The sequence below is a fragment of the Tripterygium wilfordii genome, chromosome 14 (genome assembly GCF_013401445.1).
Source record: "Tripterygium wilfordii isolate XIE 37 chromosome 14, ASM1340144v1, whole genome shotgun sequence".
NCBI lineage: Eukaryota > Viridiplantae > Streptophyta > Magnoliopsida > Celastrales > Celastraceae > Tripterygium > Tripterygium wilfordii.
Genome location: NC_052245.1, coordinates 10321195 through 10346415, shown reverse-complemented (window position 1 = coordinate 10346415; position 25221 = coordinate 10321195). Strand labels below are relative to the sequence as shown.

Sequence of the window (25221 nt, the reverse complement as noted above, 5' to 3'; positions counted from 1 at the left end):
GTTTATAAAAAAGTAGGTCATTTCTCCGGTTTGACTTTTTGAGGAGGTCATTTTTACAAAATTCCTTGTATTAGAGACAATTAGTTCCATGAACATGTCTCTCACAAATAATACCCTTTTTCCCCCCTTTTCTTTTAGTAACCAAAAGGTGATTATAGCTATTGTTATGTGAAGAATGAAAACAGTTGTATAGTGTAATGCAAGATCAACATAATCGTGGGTTTCCAATTGAACAATGGGGCTCTAGTTTACATCAATTTTGGAGGAGGTAAAGAAGTATTGTTATTGTTGGTTTGATTTAAGGTCTGATACATATTTCTATAAGGAATTCCAGGTGTACACGCAGCTATGGAAGTTTCAGCAAGAGAATCGGCAGAAGCTGGTGGAAGCAGGTCTAAGGTGTTGGAAGTGGTGGCATTGACATGGAGGGTGACTTTCCATGGACTTAGTCGATCTGCCTCACAAGCCATGTGCTCTGCTGGAAGTGGAATTCCGTTGGATAGGGGAGTAGGAGCACAAACAAGCATAAGCTGTCATGAGGCCATCGGAGATTGCTGGGTCACAAGATGAAGTTGAGAAATCTGCTGACGTGGAGGAAGTTAGTACGGCTTCACAGAATATGCATAGTGGTGGTAGCATGTTGAGAGGGGAATCGCGTGAGAGGCGGAGGCCTAATCATCTGAAGGATTACGTGTAGGGCTGGGATGATGTCAGTAACAGAATAAAGCAGAGTTGGTGGGAGTGTGGAGGGTGTGGAATGTATGATGTTTATGCTCTCTCTCTTTCTTTTCTATCTGGTTTTCTCCCCATTGTTCTTGATACTCCTGGGTTGTTCTTAGAATCGGTGAGAGTTGCTTGTAATTCCTATATCTTGATATCAATATATTACCAGTTTGAGTAGTTCATATCATTTGGTGCTTTCATTGCCTTCACCATGGCTGAGGGTACCCGTCTTAAAACTCTGGATGAGGCCATTCGACGTTTGCAGGAGGCGTCCTCCCTCCATGAATCTTCTTTGGGTTCCCTCCAGTCGTCGCTGGTGGATTTGGCTCAAGTCTCCACTACTAATCACCAGTCTGTCAACGACGTCACTAACCGCGTGACTGCTATGGATGGTAAACTCGAACAGGTGTTGCGTTTGGCGCGCACTTCCCTCCCTGGTTCCAGTAGTTCTAAGGCGGTAGTGGACCCACAAGGAACGCCCATTCCAACGGCTACGATGGTAACATCTCCTACGGGTGACTATGTCGCGGGCCCTTTGGGGTCACTACACTCTGGGTCTGTTCGGTTGGAATTTCCTCGTTTTGACGGGACGAATACGTTAGAATGGATTTCTAAATCGGAGCAGTTTTTTCATCTCTTCCACACGTCTGAGGCTCAAAAGGTGGAACTTGCTTCGTATCATCTTGATGGTCCGGCATGGCAGTGGTACCAGTGGGCCACTTCGGACTCGGTTTTTGCTTCTTGGACCTTGTTCGCTCGTTCCTTAGAGACTCGATTTGGTCCTACGTCTTTGGACGACCACGGATCTGCTTTAGCCAAGCTCACGCAAATCGGATCCCTGGCCGATTTCCTATCGCAATTCGAGCTCCTTTCTAATCGAGTTCCCCAATTGCCGGAAACATTTCGCCTGAGTCTACTTCTTTCTGGGCTGCATCATGATATCCAACATGATGTGGGAATTTGCAAGCCCACAATTGTTAACAATGCTATTGGGTTAGCTCGTCTTCATGATGCTAAATTACAGGCTTTGCGCAAGCAACCAGCCAGTGTTGGGCCCCCACGTCTAGATTTCCGGCCTACAATTCAAGTTCGTGAGCCTCTCTTGCCTACTCCTACTAAGGCCCAACCACCACCAACACTGAGTCCACCTTTACCTGCCCCAACTTTTCCATCCACTGCCAATTTGCCTGTTCAACGTATGACTACAGCGGAGATGCAGAGGAAACGTGAGCTTAACCTCTGTTATCATTGCGATGCTACGTATGTTCCGGGCCATCGTTGTCCAGCACGCCGACAACTTTTCTATTTAGATCTGGTCGATTCGGTGGAGGATGAGCCTGTACAACCAGATCGACAATTGGCCGAGGAATTGCAAATTGCTGACTTGCAACCTCCTCTTGACTCGGTCCAACCTTCCACAGAAACGGCAATCTCGTTTCATGCATTAACTGGGTATTCTCATCCTACTACCTTACGCTTTCTTGCACAGGTGAATGGCACCCAATTGCAGACTCTGGTTGATGGGGGAAGCACTCACAATTTTGTTCAGACACGTGTTGCCAACGCTCTGGGTTTTCCAATTGAGGTTGTTCCTTGTCTTTCAGTGAGTGTGGGAAATGGCGAGAAGTTATCTTGCGAAGGTTGTATTCGCCACGTTCCTGTCCATATTCATAACATTACTTTCATTGTTGATTTATATGTCGTTCCAATACATGGTGCTGAACTTGTGTTGGGAGTTTCTTGGCTAGCAACCGTTAATCCTATCACCTATGATTATGTTCAGAAAGAAATTACAGTGCATCACCAGGGTCTTCCAGTTCGCTTATCCGCTATGGCTTCCGCACTGCCACAGGCAGTAGATTATCATCACTTGCGGCGTTTGATACACTCTGGGGCTGTGGGCACTTGTTTGCAATTGACATTGGAATTCCATTCGGTTCAGGGTATGGTAGAGTCCGAGGATCCTAAACTGGATGTGTTACTCAGTCGATATGAGGATGTTTTCAAAAAAACTCAAGGGCTTCCCCCTCCTCGCCCGACAGATCATGCCATCCATCTACTACCAGGCACAAACCCAGTCAATGTTAAGCCTTATCGCTACCCGTATTTTCAGAAAACAGAAATTGAACGTTTAGTGTAGGAGATGTTGCGTGAAGGGGTTATTAGACCTAGTACTAGCCCGTTTTCTTCTTCGGTTTTATTGGTGAAAAAGAAGGATGGCTCAGGGCATTTTTGTACTGATTACCGGGCCCTGAATGCCATCACTATTCGAGATAAATTTCCCATTCCCACTGTGGATGAATTATTGGATGAATTGAGCGGTGCTACAGTTTTTTCCAAACTGGATTTGTTATCAGGATACCATCAAATACGTGTTCGTGCTGAGGATATCGCTAAAACAGCGTTTCGCACTCATGAGAGTCATTACGAATATTTGGTTATGCCATTTGGGCTCACCAATGCCCCTTCCACTTTTCAAGCAACTATGAATTCCATCTTCAGGCCGTTCTTGCGCCAATTCATTTTAGTTTTCTTTGATGATATCCTTATTTATAGCAAATCGTGGGAGGATCACTTACAGCATCTTGAAACAGCCTTACAAGTCTTATTGGCTAATCAGTTTGTTGCCAAACGGAGTAAGTGCACTTTTGGGCAATCGGAAGTTGAATACCTGGGACACATTGTCTCAGGCAAGGGGGTACAAATGGATCCGGCAAAGATCACCACGGTGTTGAATTGGCCAAAACCGCAAACTGTGAAGGCATTACGAGGATTTCTCGGGTTGACTGGCTATTATCGCCGGTTTGTGAAACGATATGCCATGATTGCATCACCATTAACAGATTTGCTCCAAAAGGATTCCTTTCGATGGAATGAGAGTGCAGAGGTTGCCTTCCAGCAACTAAAAACTGCTTTGACTTCGGCCCCCATTTTATCTTTGCCTAACTTCTCCTTAACATTTGTGGTTGAGACGGATGCATTGGGAACGGGAATTGGCGCTGTGTTGACCCAGGCGGGGCATCCCATTGCTTTTTATAGTGCAAAATTATCTGCTAGGATGCAAGCTGCATCAGTCTATCAAAGAGAAATGTTTGCCATCACCAAAGCTGTTGCTAAATGGCTCCAATATTTGCTCGGATCTCGTTTTATTATTAAGACCGATCAGCGAAGCCTTAAGGAGTTAATGGACCATGCGATTCAAACACCTGAACAACAAAGATGGTTGTCTAAACTTCTTGGGTACAATTTTGATATACAATATAGGCCGGGCAAGGACAATATGGTTGCGGATTCTCTGTCACGACAATAGTGGGAGGATGCGAGTTTTCATGCTTTATCTATTCCACAGTTGGATCTTTTACCAGTATTAGTACGCGAAAATGCGGAGGCAGCGGATTTAGTGGCACTACGACAAAAGCTCCTTCAAGACCCCGATTCAGTTCCAAATTTCTCTTTGAGGCAAGGTTTGATTTATTTCAAACAACGTGTGGTAATTGCAGCGACTTCTCCCCTGCGTCATCAATTGTTGGAAGAATTTCATTGCACTCCAGTTGGGGGACACGCAGGGGTATTGCGCACGTACAAAAGACTAGCTGCTAACTTCTTTTGGACAAACATGAAGAAGGACAATTTATCTCTGAATGTCTCATTTGCCAGAGGATGAAATCATCTCAAATATCTCCGACAGGATTATTGCAACCTTTACCTATTCCAGAGAAAGTTTGGGAAGATATTGCTATGGATTTTATAGTTGGGCTGCCGGCGTCGGGCGGGAAGGTGGCTTTACTGGTGGTGGTGGACCGCCTCACAAAGTACGCTCATTTTTGCCCATTATCGACACATTTTACTAGTGCAATAGTGGCTGCAGGTTCGTCAAGGAAATAGTTCAATTACATGGCATTCCACGCTCTATTGTCACGGATCGTGATCCTATATTCTTGAGCCATTTTTGGCAGGAGATATTTAAATTACAAGGCACCAAGTTGACCATGAGCAGTGCCTATCATCCTCAAACGGATGGGCAAACGGAGGCATTAAATCGTTGTTTAGAAATGTATCTTCGCTGTTTCGTTCAAGACAATTCGGCACAATGGCTCAAATATTTGCCCTGGGCAGAATTTTCTTATAATACGGCTTTTCATACAGCAGCAGGTATGTCTCCTTTCGAGGCTCTTTACGGCCGTCCTCCACCACTGGTTCACAAATATTTACCAGGGTCCACCAATTTCGATGCTGTTGATCAAGAGCTGATGGCACGAGATGAGTTGTTACGTCTTTTAAAAATCAATTTACGGCGGGCGCAATTACGAATGAAAAATCAAGCGGATAGACACCGAAGGGAAGTTCAATTTGAGGTTGGCGATTTGGTCTTTGTCCGTTTACAACCATATCGTCAACTTTCCTTACGTCTACGCCGGGATCAAAAGTTGGGTCCTCGGTATTTTGGACCTTTTCCCATCTTAAAAAAGGTTGGCACCGTGGCATACCGACTAGAACTTCCCTCATCTGCAAAATTGTACCCTGTTTTCCATGTCTCTGTTCTTAAACGTTGCTTGGGCAATCACAAGGATCAACAGGTTCCTCTACCACTGCTTACTAATGCTTCAGGACCAATTGTGCGGCCTATGGCAGTGCTTAGTCAAAGAAATATCTTACGCCAAGGGCAAATGGTACCACAGGTTCTGGGTCAGTGGGAGAATTTGCCTCAAGAAGATGCCACATGGGAAGATTTAACGCATATTTCCAAACAATTTCCTAACCTGAACCTTGAGGACAAGGTTCTCACCAATGCAGGGGGTATTGTCATGAGGCCATCGGAGATTGCTGGGTCACAAGATGAAGTTGAGAAATCTGCTGACGTGGAGGAAGTTAGTACGGCTTCACAGAATATGCATAGTGGTGGTAGCATGTTGAGAAGGGAATCGCGTGAGAGGCGGAGGCCTAATCATTTGAAGGATTACGTGTAGGGCTGGGATGATGTCAGTAACAGAATAAAGCAGAGTTGGTGGGAGTGTGGAGGGTGTGGAATGTGTGATGTTTATGCTCTCTCTCTTTCTTTTCTATCTGGTTTTCTCCCCATTGTTCTTGATACTCCTGGGTTGTTCTTAGAATCGGTGAGAGTTGCTTGTAATTCCTATATCTTGATATCAATATATTACCAGTTTGAGTAGTTCATATCATAAGCCCTAGTATGAGGACGCAAAGACTAAGCTTCTGTCTGCTGAATTAACCAAAATTAGAGTGATCACTTGTCTTGTAAATAGATTTGTGCATACATTTGTAGTATGAGAGAAAAGGCTGAGACATGGTGTAACACAGAGATCAGACATGAACGATGATGATTGCAATAGACAGACAGTATGAATTTTCACCGCGTGTTTGGAGTAATCCACAATGGAGGTCTTCTAACCTTCAATGTATATGGTCTAACAGTTCTACGTCCTAAACTGAAAACACCAACTTCACAATGTCCATTCATCCGATATTCACTTGTGAAATGAATCGAATCTCCTTCTTCGCATCCAGGATAACTCTTAGCAGCAGCTGACATTGACATGGAATGACTTTTACCCAGAAACAGAACCCGATCACCAATCGATTCCACAAGCACCCAGCTTTCTTCCTTGAAATCCAACTCATAAACATCAAAATACAACATTCTGTTTGGCAAATTCAACTGCTGTGCTTCTACTCGGTTTTTGGGATCGAGCAAGTAGTAAGTCTTCCTCACAACAATTAGAAGCTTGCCTGAGGATTCCACCAAGTAATAGTTGTCTTTTATCTTGTAGTAACGACTGTCAATAAATTTCTCCATCCCAGATTGTTGTCTGGATTCCAGCAAAGGTTTCATGCTCAATCGTTTAATCGGACGAGGACCTCGACAGTCCCAAGCTTCAATCGAACAATCTTTTGCTATTGCATAAAGCATGTCATTATGGCATACGATATCCGAGTAGTCTTCAAGATTACCATCAATGTCAGTCCAGTCTCGATCTCCATTCTTGCAAAAGCAAAGCTTTCTTCTATGCATATTCCAATATGTAACTGCTACTGCATAATTATTTTTGTCCTGAGATGGGTTTGACAACAGGATGACTTTCTTGAAGAGGGAATTGTTCGCTGGCTTTAGGTATTTGACGACGTATGGATGCAACCAAGTAAAGGATGGTAGTTGGATTCTCACTTGTGAGAAAGGATTTACAAGGTATGGATCCCATCTCTCATCCAAGAGCACAAGCCATCCGTTCGATGATCCGATGCACCAATCATGTTTTCCGACTGATTCGTGCTTCTTAATCTTGAGAAAGTAATTCTCCTCAGCAATGAAGAAGCAGAATGAGGCTGCAGCATCGTCGTCACGAACCAGGAGCCATGGACTGAAACCAGAGGAAGAGATGGTTTTCACAGCCGAGCACCAAGCATAGCAAACGGCTTGACAGCGTATAAGGTTGATGATGGAGAGCTTGGATAGAATCAACTCTACCAGTTCTGGTTGGAGCCCTGACCAATCTGGTTCTATGAAGTCATGATCTTCTTGCTCTGAAATCCTCCTGTTACAATTTAGGCTTGCCATGACAGTAATGCAAGCTTAGTTTTTGTCTTGTCAATGGAGAGAGTTAAATTTATAGAAACTAAACCTTTCCTAATTTGAAATTATTAGATGGATTTCCTAATTTGTTACTAATTATAAATCCAAACTTATTTCAGCTTTGGAAATATAAGAAGGATTAGGAATCCTAGTCTCTTAGGGCTAGGATTCCTAATCCTTTTACATGGTCAGGCAAAGCTTTTGACAGTGATGACAAACCACCAGTAATTCATTGTGACTTGAAGCCAAGCAACATTCTTCTAGATCATGTTGCTGATTCTGGTTGTTTAGCAAGGCTGCTCAGAGAACTCAACGACTCTTATACTCCAAATCAAACGAGCTCTGTACGAGTCAGGGGAACCATTGGGCATTGGCTATGCTACTCCAGTAATTCATCATGCTGTTAGCGATATTCACAGGAAAAAGACCAATTGATACAGTGTTTAAGGAGGGTTTCAACCTTCATAACCAGTCTACAACAGCTTTGCCTGACCATGCAAGGGAGGTTGTGGATCCCGTGCTTTTCTCCAATCAGGAAGACATTAATAAGAGAGAACCTTCTAGGCAAGGGGTAATTCTCTAGTTTAAGCAAAACACATTTTATATTCTGGAAGTGTAAATAAACATTCACTTGCACTGTTTGTGAATTATATCTAAACAAAGTAGCAACTACCCTATAATCTCAATGCTCATCTCTTGGGATAAAGATTATTGAAACCCAATAAATAGCTCATCATCTAGCTTCCAGGCAAGACATTTGCAGACATGTAAGGCGATGTGCATCCTTGCACCTGAAAGAAGTCAAATCCCTCAATGTAACGGCTACATAAAATCATCTTGACAAGGAGGGGAAAAATAACAATGTCTAAAAGAAATTTTCCAATTAATAACGTGATGGACGTAAGCAGTAAATCATTATCTCTTTCGGGTTATGAACATGAGATGCTGTAGATGTGTACATTGATATTGTCCACGTACCCCCAAGTAAAAGAGTTGGATTCGAGAGTGAAAAGAGATGTAGGAAAGAAAAAATGGTGGTCACAAGAAAAGATATTAATAAGGCTCCCTGCTTGATAATTGGTTGGCAAACATAGGATGCGTGTATCCATTACAAAGTAGCTATTATATATGATAACTAAAGGTTGAGCATGTCTACGTATGCCAAATGCAAGACCAAAACAACTGTTTAATATCAAGAATTTATAAAATGGGTCCCAGAGCATGATGCTAAGTAATACAGCAACATGATGTGAAACATATAGATCAGGCGATGTTTCTGGTCTACTAAGCCATGATGTGCAAGCCACACAATGACTAGGGGGTCCGATTTCGAGGCGAGGGGCTGAACAGCCTTGGCAACAACCAAAGCACGACAAAGGCTTATCAAGACCTAGGCCAGGAAATATGACTAATGCAAAGCATATAACAGCCTAGAAAAATATTTTTAAGACAAGACCAGGGTTAGCATAGCTACCAGAAAGTGAGGGCAAAGCAAGGTGCCAAAAGCAAAGGATCCTTGTGCAAAAAGAATAAGAGTCAAACTAGTGCACTCAATTAAGTACAGTTATTTCCAAGATCCAACCATTTAATATGAGTCTAACACATGAGCATTCAGAAAACAAAGTATTGCAATTATCATCAGAAAAACTAGGTGTCCATGAATCAAATATAACAATCTTACCTGTAACAGACAAGTAGGGATCTGAATAAACCCTTGCAAGAGAAGATCCACATTTTTCAAAATACTCGATGGAACAGGTGTAAGCACATATAGCAAGCCTTTCAATGTGTCGACTCCTCTGACAATCCCTGGTTCAAAAGGACATTACAAAATCTTTGAGTACTAAGACAAATACTGCATAAAAATCTTTAAATAAGTGTTGGCAGGAACATGAGACTCTATAGGATTTTAGTAGTCTATATAATCTCTTATGGATTCTTGGCACAGGGATCAAACAGTTAAAAACTGTACATTAAAATTAACATGTAGATATCATGCATAGGGTTTCCAATAGTCATATAACCAATGAGCACTGTTTTAAGTATAATTGGAATCAGAATTGATTAACAGTATAAAAGGAAAACATAGCAGAGGGGGTTGGCATTTTCAAAAAATATTTGCCATAATAATCCCCTAAAATGGTAAAATATAATCAATCACATTTCACCACGACATTTAGAAGAAAAATTCCACCATTCATATTGCAACAAGAGAAGAATAAATGATCTAAGGATAAAAGGCTGGGAATTTTTCATCTGTGAAAATTGCCAGAACAAAAAATTGTCATCTTAGACATTTGATATCTCTATTTTAAGCTGTACTACTGAGAACTCCTAACAATGCATGCTGAAGGTCCCATATAAGCGCATATACTTTCTTAGAAAAATAAAAAGAAAACGAATTGACTTGGGTCCAGAAGACTGCAAGATATGCTCAACTGAAATAACACAGATTACTGCAACATATGCTTAACTGAAAAAACAACAGCCTTCTTTTGTAAAATAAGAACACATCTTAACATGCAAATCAGACTGTAACTAAAATGATAAAAGTAAAAATACATCCAAAACAATGCTAACTAGGCTTAATCAAGTTATAGCCAACTCAACATGACAAGACAACCAACTAAAGGTGAACCAAAACAGCACAAGGACTGCTTCAACACAAACTGTGGCAATAAATTAATGAGAAGTGAATAAGCCAACTAAATCAGGTGAGACAGCAATCTACAGCCAACTTACCAAGCCCAATGCACCAAGGCATACTTTCCGACCCTTGAGAACTAACTGCCAGCCCAACAATTGTTGCATTCAGACTGTATAAAACTTCAGAACTCGGGACCTTGCATGAAAGATCAAAAGAAAAATCCAAAAATTTTAAAGAAAGAGGAGATCTTAAGCCCAGGGAAGCTATACAAGAAGTCATGGCAAAACTTCAAGATATTCGAAGAGCAACCTAAAACTATCAACTACTGCCTTAAATGTCATTGCAGAGTTATAGTAAAGCGGGAATATTTCCAAACACAAAACTTCCAAAAACAGTATCAGAGCAGTCAATTTGATAAGTAAGACCTACCGTACAATACAGATGTCTAATCTTGACACTTGATATCGGAACTTCATAAGGAGGGTGAGCCGCAAGTGCATTTGCAAGTTCCTTGATTGTGGTGATATTCGAGTTACATGGAAGGGACTGCCTAAAATAAGCCATTATTCGTAGATCACGCAAAAGGTGTGCATCCTTTTGAACCAGTACCCTGGAAATACAAATGCAGATCTAAATATTAGAAGGCAAATATCCCACAACAAATGCCTTAGACACAAGTTGTGAGTCTGTATGTCATAATCCAAATTATACAAATTTATTAAAGACCAGCAAAAAAGCAAAGGCCACAAAATTGACAGACTTGTAGATTTTTTAATGGTGAATTGATCAAGCAAAGAACCACCATGAACCAGGATTACATAACAGATTAACAGTTATCTATATATAAGATCATTTAACATATGAGAACGTCACAGAATGGCATCAATATTAAGATGGTGGATACAAATATCTACTTTAAAATCACAGTTTTTGCCTTTTGTGCTGTGGTTGCGTGGGGAAGGTAAAAAGAAAACTAAACAAGTAGAATAAATTTAGGATCTTCACCTGCTGCCAATCATAGAAAATATACAATGCAAGGGGGAAATGGAGATCCAAACAATCTGGAAAAAAAAAAAACCTAATAAAAAGGCATGTATCAAATAGTTTCTGGGTAAACTTACGATCTGTTGAAAGAGTCCTGACGAGCTGAATTGATTTCAATAAGCTTAACCTCTCCCTCAGTATTATCACCTAACCAGAATGTCCCAGCTGGTAGGTTCTTACTCTCTGCAGATATTTTTATTTTCACTACATGAGTCGGACCAATATAATTCAATATCTCGACCAATAGATCATAACCAACACCTGGATCCAAAAGAGAGAGAAAGCCGCATTGTGTTTCAATCAAATTGAGTAGCATTCTTCTATTAACGAATAATACAACAGTACAAAAAAAACAAATACAAGATTAAAAAGAAATATAGTAACTTTGAAAGGTAAACAGGAATTATGTACCTACCTTTTACCCAACCAGTTGTATTCACGACAAGCGGCAACTCAGTCCTCCCAGGAGATTCGCGCTTGTCGCACATGCAGTACTCCTTTTGATAGTAATCGTACAGAGCAAATATACACTTCAAGTATTGTGTTGGATCCCTCTTAGACGAAGTATCCCCAAAGAAAAAGCATCTGGGAGAATTATCAAAAAAATGTTAGAGACCATATTCTGAATATATTCCATCTAATATCTGCTATGAATTCTGTTCAAATGGATATCCATTCAGTATCAACTGTGTAGAGTAACTACAACAGAAAAAATGCGCTAAAAAGAGAACCTAAGAAATGAACATCCACAATGACATTTTAGATCAACCATTCAACCGTGAAAAGCCAACAGCACAAAGATATTTTAGATTGTGAGTTTTCCTTCTGAGATATATCAAAGTACATCAGCCTTATCTGGGTACCCTAACACTTACATTCCGTAAGAGACATTATTAAACAAAGTTCTTAAAAATAACATATGAAACACTTATTACATGCATTAAATGCGATGACTTTACCTCTCTGGTCTCTTCATGCATGGGACTGCCAGATCTGATTTCAAAGAAAAAGGATCAGACGAAAGAACCTATTGATTAGTAAGTACTAAGTAATGGGAACTATAATAAAAAAATTTTAAGAAAGAAATATACTCACTTAATATCAAAAAGACAAGCAGACACGCAGTCATCTTTAGAAGTGTAATAGGCAGATAGTTTTTGTGTACACAACCATAAAAATATACCTGGTGTTAATGCATCAACCACAGTGAGTGACAGAAAACCAGGAGTAGTAAACTCAGATTGGCCAACATCTGTGTCCAAATACGCTACTTTCCTGTATCTGCAAAATTGAAAATACAACCCCAAATTGGTGAGATTACCCAGTTACAGCACATATGTATAATTCCGAAAGAAGGAAATTGTACATGCTGCCTCCATATAATTCATACTGTAGAAAATGATTAAAATAACTTTAAGATTAACAGACCCACAACGTCCTATCCAAACACATTTGAGTTAACTCTCCACAGACATCTTTTTTTACGTTTTATTAACAAGAAAAACCATATAGTGCAGTAATTGCTAATACTCCAGTTGTAAAGAGTAATATTAAAACTCACATGAAACAAGCAGCCAATATGCAGAAGAATCATCATCATCATCATCATCATCAATAACAACAAGAACAATGATAATAGTAATAACAAAATACAACACATACATACCGTTGCAGCACCTGCAATTCACTTCAAAAACAGCGTGATGGACTAAAATATCGAAAAATGCACAGACCTATTGAGAAGGACGTTGAGGAGGTAGCGAGAGAAGGTGGTTTTGCCCGAGTTTTTGGGGCCACAGACCAAAGCAATTGGAGGAGGCGAAGGGGTTGAATCGTTGGCGACGGAGTCTACAGCATTCACCCACTCATCCGGTATGTAGATGTTCGCTGAGGAGTTTTCAGGGTCCGACGGAGAAGCCATGGCTCCCTCTCTCTGTGCTTCTCTGCTCTCTCTCGATTTCTCGACTCCTGCCGTCGTCATGAGTTGTGTCACACCCTTTGCCTTCCCATAACAAGAGTATTTGTATGCACCCAATACACATTAAACTGCACAAAATTGAAAATTTGGCTGTTTTGGAAAATACAAGGGGTGTGTCTCTTCAAATTGAATAGTGAAAACCCAGCGAGAGTTTGTGGCCGTCTTCCCTACGACCGGCCACCGGAGTTCCTATACTCGAATTGAAGTAAGCCCAAAAGGCCCAAGAAACATGGGCTAGATTAAACTTTGAGGCCCAATGGCCCAAGCTTAGCTCAAGAAGAAGACGATCATTTGACTGTCAGAGTTGACGTCAAGGTGAGACCTTCGGAGAGAAATGACTCAAATGAGACGGAAGAGACTTAGTGAGAATCGCTGATGTTGTCGATGATTGCGGAGTCCATATATACAAACACAGGCCAGTATCTAGAGAAGAAGCAGAGGATGGAGATACCGCAATCATGGAGGGGAATATTGTCCTTCAAGAGTGCAACAATTGTGCTGTCCATATTGAATGTGGTCACTGTTCTTTTCTTGCTTCAGGGCTTTCTATCCTCTTACTCTGTCCGATACAAGCTCTCCTCTGACGAGCCCGATTCAGGTGCTCCCTTTATGACTGAAAGTGCTATTCGTGCATAAATATAAGGGGGCATTGCTTGATTACCCCCGTCATCTGAAGCTACGCAATTTTAGTTTTCTGTTTCGTTCCTTTTTTTGCATTTTTAGGTTTAATTAGATTATGGGATTGTTAAATTAGATTGCTTTCTATTTGTGTTTGTAGATGGAATTGCATTATTCTTAATTTTGTTGATTTCTACCCTAAATACTTATACTTATAGCGATAGATGGGTTTTAGAAGATTTATCTAGGATGAGCTCTTTGTTACATGTTCTCAACAGAATTTGGGAGCTCTAGACTAAACAAGGAAAACAAACAAACAATGAAGTGTAAATTCATCAAAGGAAAGATAATAGGACAGGGGTAGGAAATGCCCGAGATGAGGCTTTAAGAGGATATATCTCACAGGAAGAAAGTTTGTGGATGAAATTGAGAAGTCATCTAGATATTTGTGTTCTCAATGATACTAATGCTAAAGGGTGTTATATCATATATGCTCCGATAAGCTTTGTTGTATGGATGCTGACTGCTGAATTGTTAAGAGTTAACTACAGGAAAAATTAATTGAACTGACGTTCGTAGATAGGTAATATGTGATACATAAGCATAACAATTTGGATATTCAGGTGCTATCTTTTTCAAATTCCAGACTTCCAGTTGCATTCGTTTAAAGTAAAGATAAGATAAGAAACAGTGCTATTTGATCTAGGTCAGGAACAGTGCCAATAAAAGATGAGATGTGAGGAAATCGTCTAAGATTTGATGGACATGTACGACACAGAAGTATTAGTGTGGCAGCATAAAGTGTTGAAAATATTCGAGTAGGACAATCTTAAAAGAGAAGAAGAAGAATGGAATGCAAGTGATAAAGAATGATGTGGATTTTATAGGATTATGGGAGGATACAGATTTAAAAAGAAACGAATGATGACGGAGGATTATATAGTGGACTTCAACTCCAATGAAATTCTCTTATGGATTCATGTAGTTGTCCTCAAGTTATTTGGGATGAAGTCCTTAATGATGATGATGGCCTTTGCTTGCCTTTGTATAAATTTCTCTGTAGCATATAGCTGGATCTTTTTGCTCTCACTTCTTCTCAGACATGGGCATGCATAAATGTTTATGTATTTCTTCCAAAATTTTGCTGTGCAATTTTGTTTTTTGTGGGGGGTGGGGCAGTAGGGAGGGGGAGTCATGCAATATGACTCTAATATAACACTTCTTAAATTTTCTTTAACTGATTGGTTTCTCCTGCTTCTCTATATTTTGTGTGTTCTTATGGTTAATTGTATCAGTACCAAAAATTATGCCACTTCTCAGTCCTTTCAAGATCAAAGTTACAGATGTTCATCCCCTTACTTTCTTATCTAATTTGGAATGACCAAAGTTTTAGGGATAGATGGATTTGTCGCTACTCATTGCATTTATGCCTAGTTTCAAGAGCATCCATTTAAAGATAATTGTCAGATGGCAAAGTGCACATCTTTTTTTTTTGGTTTGTCAAGCCAATGTAAACATATATTACATAAGATTCGTGATATATGATTCGATTGTCATGATAGCTGTCAACAGTCATTATCCTTGATGTTAACATTACAGGCATATAAGTTGTTCGATCTTAATACATTCTTTGGTTGTTATTGAGCTTGGACATATTAGTGACACTTGATGAAATTAGAGAAAACTAGTAAACAGTGTGGGACCAAATACTCTCTTATGAATGGTATGATTCTTCAGTGAGGATGTGTACATGGGACCCTTTGCAAACTTAGTGATGACATTTTCTTGTTTCATAGTGTTCATTTCTTTCTTTGCTATTTTCGTACATCACTTGATGAAGAATCGACATTTTTTTCGCTAAATACAAAGAATCGATATGCTAATTAAGTGACACTAAGTCACTAACCAATTTTAATACAGTTCAACTCCGCTATATCAAAGAATCTGAAGAGATGCGGCATGCCATGCAACCTTGGGAACTGATAAAAAGAGTGAGTTTTGCCTTCAAGCTTTCTGTCTTTTTTTTTTTTTAATTAAGATTACTCTAAAATGAGAATATAGGGTACTGAAGATTTCATTAATATAAAGGTCTTTTCATTTTCATTTGTCTTTTATAATCCTTTTTTTCCCATTGGCTGACTAGGAATTGAACCTAGGAACTTCATAATCTGTCAAGGTTGTAATCACTATATTACTTTTCTCTTCTCATGAAAAATGATCATGTAGTGAAGATTCGTAGAAGTTGGTGATATGGTGTATAAGTTAATTTTTCCCTATTAATAGGTGAGGGAAATTGAGCAAGAAACATATACTGAATCTGAAACAATCCAACGAAAAGACACAAAGCAGACAGCTGCTGTTGATCTTTCTAAGAGGTTAAAGGATTCTCATTCTCTAGATGATGCCGCCAGCTCAAAAGGTGAGTCTCTCTCTCTCTCTCTCATACATGCTTATATTTAATATTTGATTTTGTATCAATCTTTGTTGAGCACAGGAGAGAAAATCACATGCAAATACATTTACCTTTTGGGCAGCTGTAATCTTGAATGAATTGATGCCTGTATGCATGAATCACCATTTTGTGAAAATGTTCTTTTATTTTTCTTGTCACGGGATTAATTCGTATGAAAGAAAATTTTGAATCCACTTTGTCTTTTCTTCTCTGTGCCTAATTCTGGAACCTTTCTTTATTGTTCTTCTTGGCAAGGAATTTCAGCTGGCTTGAGTTTTTGGCTTTAGATCACTATAGTGCACGGTGGCTTCATTTTTGTATTTTGTAGAATTGTTGAGCAAGAATTTTGGAGCTTGCAAGGTTCACCTTGTCATTAGATGTGTAGATATGAATTCTTTTTGGCAAAAAAAATCTTTTTAAGTTACTACCCTTTGAGTTTGTGGAACGAAATGTTTCTAATGAATTTGCTTTTACCTTTTAGGTTTTAGAAATTTACAATTTTTAATTCGACCGTGGAACATAAATCGCAATTAGTAGGTCAGAAAGTGATGCTTTTAATCTCAATAATTGTAGTAATCCTTTTATATGAGCAAAATAGTATTCTGAAAGCCTGCCATTGGCAGGAATTCAGAACCTAACTCATAGGATAGAAGAGGCCTGTGTATCCTGGGGGTATTCCTGAGGCTTCTCATATCTTTTAAATCCATATTGAATAAAAAGATTTGTTGAAATGCATAAAATATCTACTCTTTTGCTGATTATTTTACACTGGAGTTTGCTTGGTTGGAGACTTAATGATGGTTGAATTAACTGACGTGTTGGGTGGAATTCCCCAGCTCTAGAGGAATGGCGTAAAAGGAAGATGGAGCGAGCTAGACAAAGAGAACTGGGGAAAAATGGAACAGCCTCCTCTCAGGCTTAGCAGCTCTCCCTCAAAGCTATTATCGTTGGCAACATGTGAATATGGAAAGTTGGTACATTATCTGCAAACAATGCATTATTTGTATATTCCATAAAGGATTTGATTAGCTAAATGAGCTTCTATTTCCTGGCACGGTGAGACCGTGAGGAAGCCTTGTATTATAGGTTAGGGTCTGGCTACTAGAATTCCTATCTGGTTTATTATAAATTTTTATTGCAGTAAACTATGATATTACATGGGAAAACTACACTTCCAATGATTATCAAGTTTGCTGTACAGTGGGAATAATGCAAGATAAATGGAATGGTTTCTGGAAATTTTTTTTTTTTTTTGAGACGGAGGATTTGAACTCTCGACCTGATTTTTGAAAGTGGTGTGGCAACTACCGACTATCACAAAACTACAGTGCCAACCATTGGCACTTAACAAAAACTAGATATTTGTGTAAGTACGAAGTTTTGAAGTGTGAACGAAGAGTCTCTCTGAACACCAGCGGATAAACCGTCGAGTCACTCCTTGTCTAATCCACATTCCAAAAGCAAAAGCAAGAACGGGAAGACAATACTTTGTGAAGATAGATACAACTTTTGGAACTTCAAATTTCATAAATATAATATTATTCATCTTGCATGAAAAGGTGACATAGATAATCTCTATTTCTTAAAATTTTGTTGGACGTACTTTCAATATATATTATTTTATGCATGTTAACATTTTGTGTTGCATTATGAAACCAAACATGGAGATAAATTTTTATCAATAATATTATTTTAATAATTTGATATTGTGTGTAAATAGTCATGATAGACTCCTGACTCCAACATCACTTTCTAACTCTACCCTTCGTGCCAATGCTACCTGTTATATGGATTTGGATATTTCAACCCTCCTATTTTGAACCTCCCTCTCTCTCCTAGACCCTAGACTGTCATGTCATGTCTTCCTAACTCCCTAGACTATAACATATATATATACCTATACCTATACTAAACATATATATATATATATATATTAAAGAAGAAGATCACATTCTTAATTGTATTTTTTTTTCATATTTTTTTCAGTCAATTTTTTTTATTAATTAAAATGCTTTGATTTTGATTAATATTTTCGGTTTTTATTAATTTTTTAAATTATTATTTTACTTTTTAATTTTTCTGTAAATAAAAGATAAATTATATTTTTTGATATTCATTTGATAATTTTTCAAGACAAACAATAATTCATTCAAACACATGAACAAAAGTTTCGAAAGGATTTGATTAATCCATATGAGTGGATGTACATATCGAATCGTTCCGCATACGAAGTAGCCCATGCAGCTGCGCAAGTATGCCTACAGTAAACCCATTCAGGTGTGATGGGAGGAATTGGATAATCCCTTGTCAAACCAACTTTGACGTAGTGATTACTATTTACGTGCCCTATAGCGATGGCAACGCGTTGATAGGGTGGTGGAGGAGCTATACGTAGTGGTAGATATGTCCAACTCTCTGCATGATGAAGAACATACAATATCACATTGTATGCAAAAGCAATCAATGGATCCATGTCTGGCATTGTCATCTAGTGCTCAAATGGTGTTGCAACATCATCTCGAGAAAAGTTCAGTGAGCGTTTAACACTGTATGCCCTCTTTTCACCGTCAAGTATTTCAACATATTGTTTCCAAAATACGTCCAACTCTGCCATTAGGTTATACTGGACATTGGGTCATTCATCTTCCCCATGACCAAGACACACAGCTATCAATCCATATTTCATAACAAAAGAACTCATATTTTGATTGACTAAAACATTATACCATAGAAGTTTCAAATTCACATCTATCGTCAACTTTGATACTATTTGTCATCTCGTCCGCATGTTCGTCTTCCTGCTTTATTCCGATTGAGATAAAATCACTCTACCAACAATATAATTTACACTTAGTATGTGCAGAAAAATACTAAATAAAAACATTTACTTAAAATACACTAAATAAAAAATATTTACTTAAAAATATTAAATCAGTATCTGTATTTACATGTTCACTTGAACTGCTTGGCAAGTGGTAGTCGAAAAGATCGTCAAGTAATCCAAATCCACAATAGATCTCGATTGCACTTCTTCCGGATGCTGGTGAGGCTCTATAAGCTGTTGTTGTCCCTTCTTTTAGTTCAATTCTTTACTGATGGATATACACATAGAAAGAAAGAGATATATATAGGTGGCTATGAGAGAGAGGAGAGACTGCCAAGATTCTCATAGGCATGCTCATGAATAGTATAAATCAGGGTTTAGGCATGCTCATGAATAGTAATCAACGAGTCTTTTTAAAACTGTTTCTCACGTTGCCACGTGTAACGTCAAGCTGCACTCCTCATATCACCTCTGCATTTGGCGTACTATACTAGTATATATGATTAGGTACAATGTCTTTGTTATTCTCAAAGGTGGTAGAAGACTCTTGTATTACATGCAAAATGTATAACTGATTGATGAGATGGAATACGTGGATTTATATAGAGTTATAGGGGGTTTGAATAGTGCAACCCCTGTCATATTTGCTTGCAAGTGATCTATCATCTATGTGCTTGGAAATTTGGGCCAAGAACATATTTATGAAAAGGAGGGAAGGATTGGGAAAAGCAAATTTTGAAGCTTTCATTAAAAATGTTTTGCACTTCCACGTGCTTATGTTTCAAAAAAGATATATTCTAGATAAGTGAATTTATCAAATCCGAATTAAATTAAATTTGAACATAAGTCATATGTCCGAACGTCGGGTTCAAGTGCAAAATTTTTATCCGGTTTAAAATTAGGTCCGAGTCCAAACACATAAATTTTGTTCGGTTTTTACTTGTTTCAAATTTAAATCAATTCGGGTTTGATCAATTATATTTGAAATCTAATTCGGATTAGGGTCTAAACATATAAATATTTTGTAAACACGTGCTTGTTGTTGTCCAACCGTTTTTTCCACCCCTAGTAGCACCTAGATTCTAGGAGACTGGGATAGTGGGGTTCACTGTGTTCTCACCAATTTTATGGAGAACGAAGACTTTTCCATCGACATACCCAACATATTATGCAGCACAATCATGTTTCTGTGTATCCATGTTGCAAGCATGACAAATTCTCAATTCCTACCACATGGAGATTGGAGAACAAAATGATCTAACTGTCACTTTGCTTTCCCAAATCACAAAACCAAACCTCCAATGCAGTGACAAAAGGGTGAAATAATCTCTTTGTTTGGAGATGCAAAAAGACAGTTAGACGTTTGATTGAAGACATTTGATGGATTTTGAGGTTTCTATATATGAAAACAAGAGAGTTTCGAGAAATATTTAGGTTGGAATAGTCGACTTTATTGATGAGAAATCAAATGAGATATCGTAGTAGTGTAGCAGCCCTCTAAACAGAGAAGATTCACCTCAATCATTAACAATGGTTCAGATAACTCGTCCCAAATAAAAAAAAATCTGAACAAAAGTAGGCATCCATAGTGCACGAGCCGCCCAATCAAGTGCAAAGCTTCTTAACCCACCTTCCTGTACCTCAAAAAGGAGAAAATCTCACCACGATTAATACACCAAGGTATATATATATAAAGATTAAACTACTGGATTGGCAACATCACTTCATTTATACAGTTCCTGTACAACTTTATCCTATGTTCATCATATATACAGAGACAAGATTTGTGAGTACAAAAGGTTCATAGTAATGCATACAAACTCACAGAACCTGATGGAGGGTACTGCCGGTGGAATCATGCGCGCAAGGCTTTGGCCAAAATGGGCATGGAAGGCCTTTATACTGCCGTTTAACCCAGGTACTGCTTAGCTGAGCCGATTCCAGTCAGATAGGAACATTTCCTTGCGCATTAGATCTCAAGTACAAAAGAACAACAAAGGGGCAGAGTGGATAACAGGTGAAGCCTAGTCAGTGATCCAATAGGATGTCCACATTTGTAGCATCGACTCATAGCGCAAAGGAGAAGGACAACAAAATTTCAGGATGAACTGCATTAGATGCATCACGTTTCTATCTGCACAAGAAAATATCAAATGAAAACAGAATCATCTCGTATGATCTATATTTGCATTCAACAGAATAATCGCATTGAAAGGCACACTTTTAAACAAGACCAATTCACACACAGCATATACAAAAAATTTCCCCATAATAACCGCAGAACAAAACAGTACAGTTTTGTAACATAGTCAAGTACCGACCACATCTCAAAGCACAGAACATCACAGACAAGACAATTTTTATTCTCCTTTTTCCTTCTTTGAATTCTCTCTTTTTTCTACCTCTTTGTTTGATCTCTTTTTCCAAAGAGAATATATAAATATAAATTTAACAAATACGGCAAAGCACATTGAGATGAGTAGTATTTACATACACACATCACAGTAAATACAACCAGAAAGAAATTCCTCTCCAAAACATCATCACAGTAATATTTACATGAAAATCAGAAGGCTTCTACCACTGCAAAGTTAGGGAGCGAACCTATCACATTGCTTAAGGCTCTTTCTGCAATTTAAGCAGTAAATTCTTATATGAAAACTCAACTGGTCCCAAACTTAAGCAGCTCAATTTACTCAGCTAAACTAAGTATTAGTTCCCTGAAGCTGGTTCACTCGATTGTAAGTACAGGATTTACCACCGAAGTCCTTTGATACAAGCCAGCCAAGAAAGAACCTATTGGGCTCCAACAAAATAAAATAAATAAATAACAGTGCAACTATTTCATTGTTACAATGAAATCATATGATGAAAAATAACAAACTTCAGCTGGCATGTTCCAGCTTTTAAAACCAAAGAACAGCCCCAAAAGACATCCACATCCATTCTTCCGGGGTTGATAGGGTGGGCGTAAAATAAGAGTAGACTGATTATTAAAGACAACTAAAATATAACCAGACCAAGTATAAATATATGCATCTTATAAAGCATATCATACTCCAGTTACATATAACATCAGTGAATTTTTTCGAATCCAACATAGAACATCAATGAAATTTTGTATAGTTTCCCTTTTCTTGAGCAGCCAAATACATATATAGTTATCCTTTTTCTTTTCCATTTCAAAAGCATCAAGGTAATAAAACTCTATGATTGGACTCATCAAACACTAGCCATCTTCTCAACCAAATGGTCACTAGTCCAAAGAATTTCAGCATTCTTTGTCTCCATATACACATCCTAGATTCAATTCAATAAAGCTCCAAAAATCATGTTTTTGCAATGGCTTCAGCATGCAGCTCCGGTACATACAACAGAATTTATTTGCCAGCAAGAGCTTATTTAAATTGTTTTTGTAATAATGCAAGAGCTAATTTTAATTGTTAAAAAAGACTGAACCAGACAGACATGTTTCATCAGAGGACAAGAGAACTAGACTCACTGAAAGTATAAGTAATTGATACTATCAAGTCATAGAAACAAAGCCTAACTCGCAAATTATTTTCTATTAGGAAACATAATTTACTAACTGCTCAAATGTTCAAAAGTAACCGCTTTCATGGATTATCATAAAATATAAATATGTGCTCCATTAGATGTACTCTAAATTTTCAGCTATAAAACAAACAAGACATAAAAAGAGAGTGACCAATAGAAACTCCTCTCCCATGATAAACAAATAATTAATAAAGAACATACAAAAAGGATAACTGACATCAAACTACAGCTACAACAGGGCAGAACAAAGGTCTAATGTATCTGATTTGTATGTAAAAATAACATCTCAAGTATAACTAATTGCATTTGAGTGAGTTGTACAGAAGCTTACTCATATGTCATGTCCTCGGAGCACTATGCTACAACATAGACAAAAATACCCAACACCTCTTCAAACATCTTCAGTTGCAAATAGCAAGCTTCCCGGTCCACTCATCAGCCACCCCGTAATCAAGGCTAAGCTCCCTCAAAGGAGGAATATTCTCCATCGCAAAAAGCATAAGGTGAGGAAACATTACATTATTGTGATCGTACAAAACACACTGTACCAGCACGTTTGGACTTGAACTATGGCTCATATAACAAGCAACATTCCTCATTCTGGATACATCCATGGCAAAGTCTAATGGGGGGATCGAAGGATATGATGGACGTGCATAAGCAGAGAAGATAAGCGATAAATCCCCCCATTCCACCCAACGTTCAGAAAAACGATTTGGATAAATCAAAGAATCACCATTCATTGTGAAAATGTGGGCTTGTTCCCTTGTGAGAACAACCCCTGTGTATTCACATATAAAAGCACCAGCTTGTATCAGGTCGAGTGACCTTACCCCCCATCCAGTCTCCCTCGAGCGAAACACTTCCAATCGGTTTCTCAACCCCTTTTGAGTAACACGATTCCGGCAACTTGGCGGACATGCACAACATGGCCCACATTCAAATATCACTGACTTCCCTTTCAATAAAATCCCATTCTGATCATACGCAAATTCACCACCATTCTTCATAGCACAAGCACAACTATCAGAAGATTCAGTGCAGCCAGAAACACAATCACACCCAGTACCATTAGGTCCATTACTTGTTTGATTAAAAGCATATGGTGGGAACACGGTTCTCACAAGGTACTCGTAATACAAAGGCTCATGGTCATTATCGATGTCATTGAAAAGTAAAACAGCCACATTCTCCTTCCTATTTGAAATATCAAGACTAAGATAACCTGACGGCCTAGTGGCTACAAGATTGGTCCTTAGATTCTGAGCAAATCTCAAAATTGCACTCCCCATTTCAGGTTGTCCCTCAATTCGCAAAAGCTTATACTTGTAAACCCCAAAACCGGACTTGCCCACATCAAACCAACAATCAAGAATCTTGTATAAGCCATCATATACATAAACCTTGTTACCTATACTACCTTCATATCTGAAACCTCTGATCACTCTCACCTCAATCCCATAATGCATGCTTCTCTCCATTGCAAGATTCCCACCTTCCAACTTCTGGTGCTCACATTGCTTTGAAAAACTGTCCCGACCACCGTGCCCTGTGTAAACAATCACATCCCCAGCATCCTCATCGTCTTCATAGCCACCAGAAACGATAACGCTGGTGGCAATAGGCTCCCCGTTGGAGCTTTGGCTGATAGGAACATAGTCAATACCAGCCTGGAGTTGCCCATGTAATCCAACAACACATAATTCCATCCTAAAGAAGAAAATGTCCCCAACTTGAACCCCTGGAATGGACCCCACAATCCGCTTGTCACGATTGAGCCATAACCCTCTATCACGCATCAACGACGCCGCACGGAGATCGCCACGGGGTCGCCTCCCCAAGTCCTCTCCCCGGCGCCTATCCTCTTCCACCACGGACTGTATTCGAAGTACATCATAAATCATCCGAGTGCGGCGCACCCCATCTCGAAATAACAGCTGATCTTTGATGCTCATGTCGGCCACCCGCACAAGCTCACCGGACCTCGGGTACGCCCTCTTCCGTGCCGAGCGAGGAACAGCGATTGCATTCTGCCCACTACTTACAGGGACGATTGCACGAGAATCGGGGTCCACAACCTCCACGTCTCCGTACTTCTGAAGCCGTTTTGCAAAAGCTGCACGAAATAGCTCCGCGACGCGGTGGAACTCAGAGTCGAGGCTGTCTTGATCAGGATTTTGGGAGGGAGGGGCATTCTGCAAATCAAGGGAGCATACAGGGGTAGAATCGGAAAAGAGAGCATTCTGTGTTGGCTCCGCGATGCGGTGGAACTCAGAGTCGAGACTGCCTTGATCAGGAATTTGGGAGGGCGGGGCATTCTGCAAATCAAGGGAGCATACAGGGGTAGAATCGGAAAAGAGAGCATCTCGTGTTGGTTGCGTTAGTTCTCGTAGTTGTAATTGTTGTTGTGGTGGGTAGGTTTGAAAAGAAGGATCTATAGGTTCAAGCTTGGGAATTCGGAGTACAGTATCGGTCGTGGTGGTTGCAGCGGCGGAGGTGGAAGGAGTGGAAGAATCCGGGCAGAGGTTGAGATCCACCAAGGAACCCATTTTTATCCACGAAGAGGAAGTCAAAAAAGTGTGTAATGTGACGCGAGAGCTTGTAAAGCTACTTTCATGGCAGCTCTGCCTCTGATAAAGTGTGGGTGAGAGAGAAGGAGAATTTGTCTAGTTCAGTGTGGAGAGATGAAAGAAACTGAAATGTTATTATTATTCGTAGAATGACGAATGTGCCCTTGACTTTGAAGAGGATGATCGGTAGTAAAATAAACTGATTTGGGAGTGTGACA

The 25221-nt window shown here is 39.3% G+C and overlaps 5 protein-coding genes across 7 annotated transcripts; 2 read left to right on the top strand and 3 right to left on the bottom strand.

Moving 5' to 3' along the window:
• Positions 1-934: 934 nt before the first annotated feature.
• Positions 935-2863, top strand: LOC120014221. The gene has a single exon (XM_038866139.1). The coding sequence runs from the start codon at positions 935-937 to the stop codon at positions 2861-2863; it is 1929 nt and encodes a 642-aa protein (XP_038722067.1).
• Positions 2864-5983: 3120 nt separating this feature from the next.
• On the bottom strand, positions 5984-7328 carry LOC120014070 (putative F-box protein At4g17565). The gene has a single exon (XM_038866000.1). The coding sequence runs from the start codon at positions 7295-7297 to the stop codon at positions 6092-6094; it is 1206 nt and encodes a 401-aa protein (XP_038721928.1). The 5' UTR covers positions 7298-7328; the 3' UTR covers positions 5984-6091.
• Positions 7329-7858: 530 nt separating this feature from the next.
• Positions 7859-13129, bottom strand: LOC120015491 (polynucleotide 5'-hydroxyl-kinase NOL9). 2 transcript variants are annotated; one of them, XM_038867948.1, is made up of 9 exons: positions 12741-13129; positions 12187-12288; positions 11963-11996; positions 11419-11588; positions 11081-11264; positions 10389-10569; positions 10055-10154; positions 8994-9121; positions 7859-8103 (listed from the first exon to the last, which is right to left on the bottom strand). In XM_038867948.1, exons 1-9 carry the CDS (start codon positions 12982-12984, stop codon positions 8050-8052), a joined length of 1197 nt encoding a protein of 398 aa, XP_038723876.1. In that variant the 5' UTR covers positions 12985-13129; the 3' UTR covers positions 7859-8049. The 2 variants fall into 2 exon arrangements, with proteins under 2 accessions (XP_038723876.1, XP_038723875.1); XM_038867947.1 differs by having other exon boundaries at positions 12187-12284; positions 12737-13126.
• A 156-nt stretch (positions 13130-13285) lies between these two features.
• On the top strand, positions 13286-17290 carry LOC120015492. Its single transcript, XM_038867950.1, has 4 exons — positions 13286-13579; positions 15520-15590; positions 15883-16018; positions 16888-17290. The coding sequence occupies exons 1-4, from the start codon at positions 13357-13359 to the stop codon at positions 16971-16973; spliced, it is 516 nt and encodes a 171-aa protein (XP_038723878.1). The 5' UTR covers positions 13286-13356; the 3' UTR covers positions 16974-17290.
• Positions 17291-20560: 3270 nt separating this feature from the next.
• Positions 20561-25201, bottom strand: LOC120015248 (histone-lysine N-methyltransferase family member SUVH9-like). 2 transcript variants are annotated; one of them, XM_038867577.1, is made up of 3 exons: positions 22765-25201; positions 21480-21671; positions 20561-21009 (listed from the first exon to the last, which is right to left on the bottom strand). In XM_038867577.1, the coding sequence occupies exon 1, from the start codon at positions 24980-24982 to the stop codon at positions 22835-22837; it is 2148 nt and encodes a 715-aa protein (XP_038723505.1). In that variant the 5' UTR covers positions 24983-25201; the 3' UTR covers positions 20561-21009; positions 21480-21671; positions 22765-22834. The 2 variants fall into 2 exon arrangements, with proteins under 2 accessions (XP_038723505.1, XP_038723504.1); XM_038867576.1 differs by lacking the exon at positions 21480-21671 and having other exon boundaries at positions 22765-25200.
• Positions 25202-25221: the final 20 nt, after the last annotated feature.